At 37.9% G+C, this 12911-nt stretch overlaps 1 protein-coding gene across 1 annotated transcript in view; it reads right to left on the bottom strand.

The window, feature by feature from the left end:
* Nucleotides 1-12911, bottom strand: part of Ush2a (usherin) — a 640266-nt gene that overhangs the window by 79164 nt on the left and 548191 nt on the right. Inside the window, exon 60 of the mRNA XM_070041435.1 lies at nucleotides 5134-5488. Within this exon, the coding sequence (XP_069897536.1) occupies nucleotides 5134-5488 (355 nt within the window). The remainder of the gene's footprint in view (nucleotides 1-5133; nucleotides 5489-12911) is intronic.

Genomic DNA, 12911 nt, shown 5'->3' with positions numbered 1-12911 from the left:
GAGAGAGGGTGGGGAGATGGAAGAGAGGATGAGCTTAATGTCTGATGATCCAATCCTAGATATAAGGGAAGGGCAGCATCCTATGATACTATGTCAGGAAAGCATGGCTGAACATAGAAGAACATCTTCTGAGAAGAACAAACAGCTAGAGTGGCAGGTATGAGAGGCTGTGGTTGATGGGGGGGAAGATAGACAATATTAAACTTTAGGGAGAAAAAAAGAACAGTTTCTTGCTGCAGGAAACATAGAAAGGGAATAGGAAAAAATCTAGTAGTTGGGCAATTACCTGTTCATTGCCAGTGTGGTAGGAGGAAATACATTTACAAGCTCAGAATTTTGTTGTGAGGTACAGAACTCTTGAAGTGTACAAAACCAGATTTTTCTACGCATGACCAAGTAGGATTGTTGCTTTATAGAAACTGGAACTATCTACATTTGCTATGTTACTCCTGCTGTCCCAAGCAGCAGGACTTCTATGGTTTGACTTTATACTAGAAAGATAGTCTCAGAAGCAGTCCTTCTGGAGGTCGGGTTTTTCCAGAATATTTCTGGTATCTAGTAAGTAGGTCTGGACAAGAAAGGTGATGGTCCATCAGATTTTAAGAGTCACAATCTATTTAAGATGACGCATAAAGAGCAGGAATATTTTACATTATAATAAGCCAAAATGGAAATGGGATTTGAAAGGAATTCATCAATTTTCTCACAAGCTCTCCATGATGCTGCAATTATGAAGTATCCTAGAATTTCCCCCTTATCGATTTAAGAGTGAAGAAGATTTGATACAAGCAGATTTGAACACTTCTTCCCTGACATTAGGAAGGGGAGATTGGCAATGCGAATCTAGAAAGTAAAGCTTGTCTTTCTGGATTTTCTTCCTGGATTAGAAGCCAACTTTTAGTGACCCATATAATGTGCTGTTCCTCAGTACCTTATGTTTGATTTTACATCCAGAACGAAGTACCATCTATCTATCAGGGCTCTAGGCAACTGTTTGGCTCTGGCTTTGATATTTGATAATCCTGTGGGGCAAGTAGGGTATCTACCTAGAGTGCAGACTAACAGGTAAACCACCTTTGCCTTTAAGTCCCAAGTTATTTCTGCTAGTGTAATGGCAGATGCCAATGAAAACAAGCAAACAAACCCAAATGGTGGTAGCAATATCGCCAGCCTTGCCAGGAGCGTTCCCTGTAAATACCACTATGGAAGTCTTGCATGCCAAGCAAGGCTAAATACAGTTTCTCTCCTGACACTGCACCATTCATCACAGAGCTAATTGGGAAGGGAGTTTAAGAATTAACTAAAGCTTGTTTTCAGGAGCAAGCGATATGGTCTGAGTATTGATTTCTCTCTCTGTCTCTATCCCTTTCTCTCTGTCCCCCCCTCTCTGTCTCTCTCTTTCTCTCTCCTTAGAAGTAGGACCTACTTGGACCCAAAGGAAGATGACTTTTCATGAAGTTGGAGAGAAGCTAGTGATGCATTGAAAGCCACATTCTTCCCATCTCTCCTCTCCCGCTGCCTCTGCTGCTGCTGCCACTGCTCCTGCCAACACAAACGCTCCTCACCCCCATGGAGGGCCCCCATTGCCAGTTCTCCATCCACTGCCACCACCAGCAGGATTCACATCTCCACTGCACCTGTTTTATGTGGCTCCCCCAGCAACATCCACCTGTCCATAAACAACTCTGGAGGGACATTGGGACAAGGCAGTGATGACTCCACACCACAGGCAATTTACTGGTAGCTCTTGGTGTAGAAATAAGAACCCAATGATCAGAGATGAAATGAGGGGCATTAGTGACACCTCTCACCAGTCTGTGGACTGAATTGTAATTCTGCAACTGTGTAACAGACATTGAGCCTCAATGACAGCTAATTCTGCAGAATGCTAGGCAGAGTGGTTGCTGATCAGAAAGTTGACAAAGTTCCCCAGGGCAGATACTGAAAGGAAACTTTGAAGAACTTCAGCTTGGGGAGGAATTAGAGATATAGTTAAGTAGATCTTGGCAAGAGAAACTCATAAGCAAGGAGCGCAAACTCCCCAAATGCCAAGCAGTAACAACTCGTGCCTCAGATTTGATTCCTCATCATTCTGCACAGTGGCTTTCCCACTCTCTAGCAAGTACTCGTAGCAGACCCTAATAATAGAGGGAAGAATCAACCTATTGAACAGAGTTCTCGTTGACTCGAGATGTGAAAAAAATCTGAATCAGTAATGTTTTGTTCTTTGCACAAACCACCCATTACTCTAGCACAGAGAAGGCATGATGTTTTTAGCAGAACGAGATGGACCCATGTAACAGAAGGGCTTAAAGGAACACTCCTCTCTGCTGCCCAGTAGCAGAGAATATTGTATACATGGAAGAACTTCCTCCATTCAGATACTTTTTTGCAAGAGGGTTGAAAGTAATCTCTATAGAGGGAATGTAGGAATGTAACTCAGAGGCAGTGGTTTCTTTTCTGTAAGATGTCACTGAAAGGTACCAGTCCATAAAGAGTCCTAGGGTCCGGTACCCTGGACAATGAGTCGAGTGAGCACACACTGGCTTGATTGTTTGGAGAAGACATTATTGATTGCTTGCAAAGTTCAGATGGAATTTTTAATGAATGCAATGAACGTTTCTCTGGTCAAGCACTCAGATTTGGGGAAGGTATTTGAGATGCATAGGCATACATCATTAAAAAAAATAGAGCATTTAGGATACACAGCTACAGTCATTATATTCCATGAACATTATATAAAAACTGAACTATGTAGCTTGAGGATGGGCTGGAGAAAGATGGGGAAGGATGATGGAAGGGGTGACATTGATCAAGATGTCCTAATTAACCTGACTTCTGGAATTGAACCCTCTTTGTATGACTACTTAATAATAAATAAATAGGAAACAAGAAGGCAGCTCTTAATTACCATGGCTAGTTTCTTCAGCATTATAAGAAGTTGTATTAAAATGGAAGAGTGCAGCAAGACTGGCTGTCCATGGGGAAATAATATCGGGGAAGGCCCGTATGCAAGGAGTCCTTTGAAGTTCTACTTTGGGGCCATAGGCTTGCCTATTTTCCAGGGACATTTTGGGGGTAATAGTGCCTTGTAGCGCACATAAAGAAAGAGCTCAAAGATTCAGCAGGTAATTTAAATCATATGGTTTAAAACAAGCCCAGCTAAGAAAGAAGGATGTCCAGGGTATCCCTAAGGGGAGTGCCCATGGGACTAGGTGGGAAGAATACACAATTAGACTTGTACTGTAAAACCTGTATTTTAGAAGACCAGAAGTTTAGATATTTCCATCCTAGCACCTTCAATCAAAGTGTATTTAAATTAAGGATATATAGAAGGTAACAAGTTACCCCACAGATCACATGTACCACTTAAAATATCCTTCACATGTAACACATTGCTCTTAATGGTTAAAATGAAGGATCCAGAAAATGTGATATGAAGATCCTGTTATATAAAGGCAATATGAAATAGGAAAAGCAAAGTTTTGATTCTAAAAGAAGACTGAAAATATTTTCCCTTCACTCAGACATGGCTTATTTTTTGATCAGATGAGACAATCAAATAGGATGGTAGCAAAAGATTGTCCTTTAAACTACACACTTGAAAAGATCCTTATGAGCTGGGTACTGATGGCTCATACCTGTAAATCCTAGCTACTGAGGAGGCTGAGATCTGAGGATTATTCTGGCCAAGAATGTCCATGAGGCTCTTATCTCCAATTAGCTACCCCAAAAAAGCCAGAAATGGATCTATGGCTCAAGTGGACACTAGACTTGAGCAAGCACTCACACACACACACACACATACACACACCCCAGGTCCTTGTGGATTATCATTAAAATACATTTGCTCAGTATTATTTAGATATCTTTATAAACATTATGCTCTAACTTTCATGTAAATTGGGCTTTTAGACTAGAAACATAAAGATTTTTTAAATAAAATAACGATGTATGTGATCCAGTCATTTTCTTCTTATTTATGAACAACATTTAAATGCAGTTTGAAATACATCTTTATGTCTTCAGATTACAATATTTCATCTTGCCCATGAAGGCAGTTCAACACAGAGCTATTAAATTCCAAGAGTATTTCTTGCCTAACACATTCGGTATAGGGTCTTACTCTTGTATTGTGGTTTATAACTGGTAGGTGGCAGAATTTTGCATCTAAATCCCATGGTAATGGACACTACAGACTATAATCCGCTGCCTCTCTTACTTTATTCCCTATGTGCAATTCTTCATCTGGATAAAACATTCTAAAAAGAATGTTCTCTGAGACAAAGACTATTACATTTCTCTATCTTTTATGAGGCATCATGCTATGCCTGGCTGAAAGAAAGCTTTCAAAAGATAAGAAAAAATTTCTCAGTAAATACTAGGTCAACTGGATGAAGTTATTTTATGCGTTGGAAGAGACCATCCAGAGAAACATCAACACATGTAACATTTATAGCACATGTAGTGGTGATGAGCCTGCCTATCTATCTATCTATCTATCTATCTATCTATCTATCTATCTATCTATCTATCTATCTATCTACTTATCTCTATTAGCTCCTTGAAGAAGCATAAAGATTCTAATTGTATCTTAATTTCATTCCTGTGAAAGAGAGGGCCATATAAAATTATTCCTCTTTAGTGGATATGGGAAATTGAAATCAGACAGAGAGACTCATACTTTTTTGCACTATTACAATTTATCATGGTGGGCTAACTGTCCTATTATGTCTAACACTTAAGTCAGCATTTTATCCTTTTGTCTACATTGCTTCTTCTATATTTTTTTGTTGTTCATGGAGCTTGAACTCAAGGCCTTGGTGCTGTCCCTGAGCTTTTTTGCTCAAGGCTAGTACCCTAGCACTTTGAGCCACAGTGCCACTTTTGGTTTTCTGGTGGTTAATTGGAGATAAGAATCAGAGGCTTTCTTGCCTGGACTAGTTTCTAACCATGATCCTCAGATCTCAGTCTCCTGAATAGCTAGGATTATAGGTATAAGCTACCAGTGTCCAGCCCAGATTACTTTATATTGTTTAAGACCTAAAGAAAAATGACAAGTTAGTAAGAAAATGAATTTTAACCTATTAACCACATAACTTGAGTAGTGGCGATTTTTTTCTATGTTCTTACCATCACTGTGAATGCATGCATAGTCGAGCCATTAAACATTGGATCATCTGGTCTTTCCTGGTAGATCACCCGGTAGTGGGAAATAATGCCATTGGGTGCTTCTGGCTTTACCCAGTTCAGCAGAACAGAATGTGCACTGGTAACTTGAGCCCTGGGGGCTGGAAGAATTTGAGGTGGGGCTTCCAGAGTCTGTGCTGATGACCACAGACTGTCCACTGAACCCCTGGAGTTTTGGGCTCTGATCCGATATTGGTAGAGTGTGAAAGGCCTTAATGTCTCTGAATCATCCATGAACTCCAGGGCTCCTTCTGACCAGACAAATAAAAGAGATTCCTCTTCCATACCAGCAGGACGCCTGGAAGGAAACCAAACAAACAGTCGGTGACAGCTGCACACATCAAACAAGCTTTGTAGAGAGCGAGAAAGTGATCTTTAGAAGAATTTGATATCAACTCAACTTTTCAACTGTTCCAAGAGTTGAGGATAAAGAATGACTAGCTGCAAAAATGCACCATAAGTCAAGAGAATTTCCTAAAGGAGGATGTCAGCATTTGTGTCTGCATGTATGTGTACAAATTTGGCTCATACAAAGTACACACATGTCACAGGACACATGAAAATAGAAAAGCAAAATTAAAACCAGCAAAATAACAATTGCAATTATAGACTTCTTTCTTTTAAAAAGTACACGCATACAATTAACAGACAGTTCAGCCAAATGAATGAGATTGTAAAGGGTTGGAGAGACCAGTGGGAGAGGGGTTGGACGAATGAAAAAGGGAAAGAGTCAAACACAATCAGAATACTCAGTATATGTAAGTGGTAAAGGAAGTGTGAAATGAGTCACGGAGGAAGGAACAGGCAAGATGGAGGACAATGATAAAGATGAACCAAGATGAACTGGACACTTAGACACAATAAAAATGTAACTCCCTTGTAAAACATTTTGAAGGGCAGAAAAAATAAAATAAATAAATGACACACACAAGACAAACAGCCAAATGTATTAAGAAATGTTCATCCGAGAACCATAGATGAAGCATCATAAACACAGTTCTAAGTATGGTTTGCAAGTGTGTATGTGTCTGCACGTGCACATGTAGGTATGTTTGGCACAGTGTACAATGATTAGAGTTTGATGTTGTTGGGGACCCTTATTCTTCTGTGGTAAGTGGATTGCAGAAGAGTTTCAATTTGTTTTAATTTTTATATATCCATGCCTTTTTTTAGAATGCTCCCAAACTCATGTTGAGCTCAGTCACATGACTTCTTTTGGCTAATAGGTTAGTAGCAAATACGATGACAGCAGAGAAAGACTTCAAAGTGTTTGCAGACTGCTGCTGACCCTCTTGCTGCTGAGGATGGCCTGAAATCCATGTGTGAAGAGCCCAACCTAGCAAACTGGAGGAAGAGTAACTACCAACCTTGTTCTGTCTTCTCTTTAGTACAATGCTATTTTGTACTTGTTTCCAGGATGGTTGAAAAGTGTCTTAAACTCACTTCCCACATGTCACTTATTTTCTCCCCCTTTGATGTTTTCTTTAATTAAATTATAACCCCCGACAGCCTGGAAAATATTGATTTATTCATCTCGTTCTTCTCCACTAGACATGGAACCAAAAAGGGAGGGATGCTATTTGTTGCTATTATACCACAGCAGATCTTTATGAAGTACTTATACCCAAGCCTTTGTCTCAGGACATGGGGGTCTAGAAATGAATGCACTCTACCCAAAGTTGCTGAGAGAAACAGAACTGCAGGAAAATGAATGGAAACAACACAACAGGAATTTTCTTTAGAAATATTTGAAGGACAAGGGCAAATTCCTTTCAGATGTCTCCTCCAAAACCTATTATGCAGGTAATTCAAATAGTATATTCTTTAGGAAGGCAAAGTTAAACCTCAGCAAAATAAAACAGCAGGGATCAGTTACTCAAAAGGAGTAGGGTGGGGTCAAAGGGAAAGGAGTGCACAAATGCAGAGAAAAGGGGGAGAATGTAGTCAAGAATCCAATGTCTATCCTACAGACACAAGAAGAGCGAGGGAAGGGGTGGGGAGGGGAGGGATGGGTGAGAATGTGGAAGGTGATGACATTGATCAAGACATATTGTATTTATAAAGTGCTTTGTTAAATGGCAACTCCTTTGTACAACTACTTAAATATAATACAAATATTAGGATCAATGAATGTTCTTTAGGCATTGAATATCTAAAGCATTAAATTTTTAAGTAAGGGAGTTAGAATTATCAGGTAAAAAGATGGTCCTAAATATCTGATATCTCTTTGGCCATCCAGATATAACATCAGGGTGCAGATTCAACAGAGGTTATTCCTGAGGAATTACGCTTGGTCCATCTCTGTATTCCCCACAACAGAGCAACAGAGCTCACTAAGTGTTCTGTATGTTTTCTGGTGTGTGTGTGTGTGTGTGTGTGTGTGTGTGTGTGTGTGTGTGTGTGTGTGTGTGTGACAATAATGTGGCTGAAAGGTACATAATTTCATGACCCTAGGTACTTCCCTCAACTCTCTCATTTCTTACATCGTTTTTTGGGTAGAGATCAAGGCTGGGGATGAATGTAAGGAAGATGGACCCTCCTCTTTCAGCTCCCTGTCTAGTTGAATAAATCCATATTTTCCAGGATGTTAGGAATATTTAATTAACACAGTTTTTCAAATGCTAGAAAACTCACACGCGGCCATGTCAGATGAACTAGGGCCATGAGAATTTACAGGGTGGTTAAGACACAGTAAATATAGTGGCTTTCACACAAAAGGCAGGATACACACACACACACACACACACACACACACACACACACACACACACACACACACACACAAAACCCTTTGGCTTTGGGAGTGTGATGATTCTCAAGTTGATAAATCACTATGACCTAGTAGGAGCAATGACAAACTTCCTGCTGTAGGCTGCAGAGGCTTCATGGATAGCTCTCAGTGACCTGCAATTACAGTTCGGCAGCCCAGCTCATTACTGCCTGCTACCATGCGTGGACCAGATTCTGCACTCCATGTAGGTTTGCAGAGTTTGGCCCTTGTACTAGTGGAGGCTAACAGGAACCAGGTGTATCATTGGGAGGGATCCACTTTAATGAGAACCCCAGGGCTCATAGCCAAGGACTGATTTTTACAGACTGTGTTTGGAAACATACCTATGAGGTTCGTGGAGGAAGCAATATTTTCTGCTTTGTCTTGCTTTCGTCTTACTATAACAATGCAACTTTTTTTTTTTTTTTTTTACCATTGCTAGTGCATTATCTAGTCGACATACATTTGTGGTGTTTTATAGAACTGATAGTCCTTAAAAAATTGAAAGTATGACTTAGAAAATGTACACTAGTTAAGGGATTAAGCATGATGTTAACCTCAAGTTTATTCATCAAAACAATGAAAGGATGCAACCTGGTGAAGTATCACTACCGCATGCCTAATATATGAATATCATAAAGGGCAACTAACAAAACTATGGTGTTAAAAAGTAAACAATCTATGTCAGAATGCACCTTGGACAGAAATGGTTGAGAGGACAATTTGTTCCTGATCTATTTAAGATCTGACTTTCAACTGTTCATTTAACTGCAAGCGTTTCTTCCTAAATAGTTTGTGCTTGCAAAAATAATCACATTTCCAGTTATTTCTGCATGAACAAATACAATACAAATACATACTACAATAGAAGCTACTATTAGGGATGGTGTTCAAAGTTGTGCTCAGGAAGATGTGTCTGGCAGTGAGTTAATGAAAGCACTGGACAGAGAGGTCATACCAGAGGTCCACAAGAGTAGATGTAGAAGCTGAAACAGGTTGCTGATTGGAAACAAAATGAGAATTCCAAAATGCCCCGTAAAGGCTGACTCTACCGAGTTTTCTCTCATGAATGGATAGTGTAGCATGGCAAGAGATGTCGAAGATCTCCTAATACTTTTAAGAACAAATTTTTTCTTAAACCATGTAGAATGATTTCCATGCAGCTGGCTGTTAGCTTACTATTCACTTCTTTAGAGTTCTAGTCTCAATTTATATTCTAGTCAGAATCAAATGCTCATCTAGAATTGGTTTATATCCCCTGATACTTCATTCTTTCTTGAGTTTGGTATCTATTCATTCTTTGTAGGAAAGCTGTTTCTTATCCTCTTTCCTATGGTATGTTTTATAGGCTGATCCTCCAATTCATTTTTTAAAACTTCACTACCAAATATCTTTCTCCAGAAGGTCTTCCCTTCCCTTAGCTCTCAAATACAGCTTATCATATCTTCCTATGAGCTGACTCTTTATTGACTGGTTTACTTGTCTCACTACATTGTAGGATGTTTTCCTGTTTCTGCCTGTCATACTATCCTACACCTTAAAGGCAAGGACTCTACTTTACACATCCGTATATTCTCAGAACATAGTAAAACATAGCACAAGGGTATTACACAGAAAGTATTGTTTGAACAATGTCTTGGTGGAATTGGATGATAAGAAGGCATCAAGTTTCTAGGACATCTGACTATCTATGGAAACATAATTGTTTTTCGGCTCTACACCTACCCTTCTAAATTTAGGTTTTATGGCAGTGCATTGGGATGCTGAAATCCCCTGTTGCTTTTCCAGCTTACTGGACTTTGGGGACACCAGAGAATAATCAAGAAATCAAAGGGAAGAAAGTGGTTCTCTTATAGTTTGATTAACGTTTATTCAGCAATCATTTTTACCTTATAAGTTGCAATTCCTTTTTCCATTGGGGTAGATGTTCCCACCATGCAACTTTTTCTACACTTGAGACCAATATATATTTTTTCTTTGCGTCCTTCTTAGGCATCAACTTTAGTGGCACCTAAGACTCTGTCTTCCAAATTTTTAAGGTTTAATAATTCTAACCACTTTGCTTTCTCAGCCTAAAGATGGTAGTTGTTTCTCTACATGCTATCTTGGAATCCTCTTTTTATCCTTTTTTCTAGTTAACAAATTTATAAGTAGCTGTTAATTATTTAAGTTCTTTATGCCAATATAACTGGTGTGGTTTCTATTTCCTCATTAGAAGGTGATTGATACAGAAAATGATGTCCACAGAAGAAAATGTGAAAAATAACAACAAAAAAAGAGGAATGATAGATTTTTTCACCTGAATTTGATTTTGTCTTTATGATATCATATAATTTATTAATTATATAAATAAATACGTATAATATATAAATATAAATATTGGTTATATGTAAATTTAAAGTTGCTCATGAACAACAGAAGTATTTCAAAGACTAGTACATAACCTATCATTTGCAGATAAAACTTATTACTATTATTATTATGGTTTCTAATAATCTAAACATTTCCACTCTACATATCAATGATAAAAATTCTATTTAATTAAAAAAGGACATACTCATATTAGACATATAGGCACACGGTCTTCTTCTTTTTTGAATTTTGGTAAAAATTTATTTAGCAACACAGGGACAACAAGAAAGATCAACAGGAGACACATAGGAAGTAGTACAAGAGGTCAAAATGGTGACCTTTATGTCTGATATATTTATATCTTCCAATCTAATCTGGGGAATTTGATTTCAAAATAATCTGCTTTTTTTCAATACCAGAAACCTCTTTTCTGTCCTTAAATATATTTACAATTGCCAGGTATGTTTTCCTAAAGCAAGGCAATGCACAATACATACATCTTCTTATTTATATCATTCTATTTCATTTAATTCTGAGAAGCTATTATCCTCTATTTACTCTCCTTACCTTACATAAATAATAGAAATCAAGGAATTGTGATTTTTTTAAGGTCACATAACTAATTAGTGACCAAAATCATCTCCTTCAATTACAAATTCTAGACTCTTTTCATTATACTTTGGTTCTTTATTTTTCAATATTAAATACATTTGTCTATGAATTAAAACCCGAAGTTTCTAAGTCATGGTCTTCAAAGTCTCCCAAAATCTATCATCAAGCCTATCTAAATTTCCTCAATGAATAATAAGGTTCTATCTAGCCAATTCTGACCACAATTTCAACCTTAAGCATATTGTCTTAGGAATTTTGCTTATTCTGTTGATTTTACTCTCTTATAATGTCTTCCTCAACAGAATCTACTTGTTTCTATTTATTATTATTATTATTATATATTATTATTACTATATATTATTTCTATAATAGTCTATTATAAATGAAACAAAATTTCTTAAAGGGATCAAATGAGGCATGGGAGTTTTGTAACAAATTAGTAATTCATGAAATAGTATTGTCAAATTAGTTTTTCTTTCAAATGAACACCTGTGATTCTTATCTCATTCCTGAAAACAAAATTAACTCTTTTAGAAACAAGACTCAGAGTCATAAAAGTATTGGAGGAAATTAAATGTGACTATAAAAGGGAAACTTTGCTTAACATATAAAGAGCACAGACAAATGAACAACAAACACATTAGCATGGCCAACATAATTTCTTCTATGTAGGGGAAAATACAAGTAGAAAACATCAATGTTAATAGATCCATCCAAATCCAAGTCACAGTAAGGTAGAAGTAAATGTTCAAGATGGTTTTGTCTAAAATTGGGTTGCATTAAACTGCAGAGCTTCTGCATGGCAAAGGACATAGCTAGTAAGATCAACAGAAAGCCCACAGAATTGGAGATTTTCATTAGCTATACAATGGACAAGGGTCTCATATCTAAAATATACTTAGAACTGAAAAAATTAAATCTTCCAACAACAAATCCTCAAATAAACAATTTCCCCATCAACAGGTGGGCTAAAGACTAAGGAGCGACTTCTCTGAAGAGGAAATAAGAATGGCCAATAGACACATGGAGGAATGCTCAACTTCTCTGGCCACAAAAGAAATGCAAATCAAAACAACATCAAGATATCACCTCACCCCAGTTAGAATGGCTATACTCAAGAAATCTAATAACAACAGATACTCGAGGGGATGTGGACAGAAGGGAACCCTACTGTGGAGTGTAAACTTGTTCAACCACTTTGGAAAGCAGTATGAAGGTTCTTCAAAAGACTCCACATAGAGCTCCCTTATGCCGCAGCAATCCACTTTTGGACATACCCAAATGAAAACAAACAAGGCCATACTAAAGCTTCCAGCACAACTATGTTTATTGCAGCATTATTCACCATAAGATATGGAACCAACCCAGATGTCCCTCGGTAGATAAATGGATCACGAACATTTGGTATACATATTCAATGGAATTCTATGACTCTACCAGAAAGAATGACATCGCCCCACTTGTTAGGAAACAGAAAAACTTGGAAAAAATCATATTAAGTGAAGTAAGCCAGTCCTTAAGAAACTTAGGTCCCATGGTTTCCCTTATTTGCAATAATTAGTATATGTATAGGATAATTTTATCAGATGAGCTGAAAAGCTCAAATGCTATGTACATATGATCATATAAGACAATGCTAAGTGAAATCAACCCCCTGATATGGACAAAAAGGGTCTGTCTTTGATATTTTTTGTTTTAAACGTACTATGTGATTTTTAAAAAAATTTCCTTTGTATGGTCTTCCTCCTGTGGTATATCCCCTGATGTGACTGTACTTGATTTTGGTACCTTGCATCTTGTATATACATTTGTCTAAACTGGGGAAAGGAAGAGGAATAACAAAACGGTGAAACAATAACACAAGATGACCCAATGCAACAATGATACCCACAGGACAGTATATTGGAAACAAACTTTACAACTTTGGGGGGTGGAGAGGGAGGGAGGTGGAAAGAAGTGGGGGAGGTGGGGGAGGGAAGGGATAGTG

The sequence above is a fragment of the Dipodomys merriami genome, unplaced genomic scaffold (assembly GCF_024711535.1).
Source record: "Dipodomys merriami isolate MVZ:Mamm:240054 unplaced genomic scaffold, mDipMer1.0.p SCAF_31, whole genome shotgun sequence".
Lineage (NCBI taxonomy): Eukaryota > Metazoa > Chordata > Mammalia > Rodentia > Heteromyidae > Dipodomys > Dipodomys merriami.
This window is presented reverse-complemented; position numbering and strand designations above follow the sequence as displayed.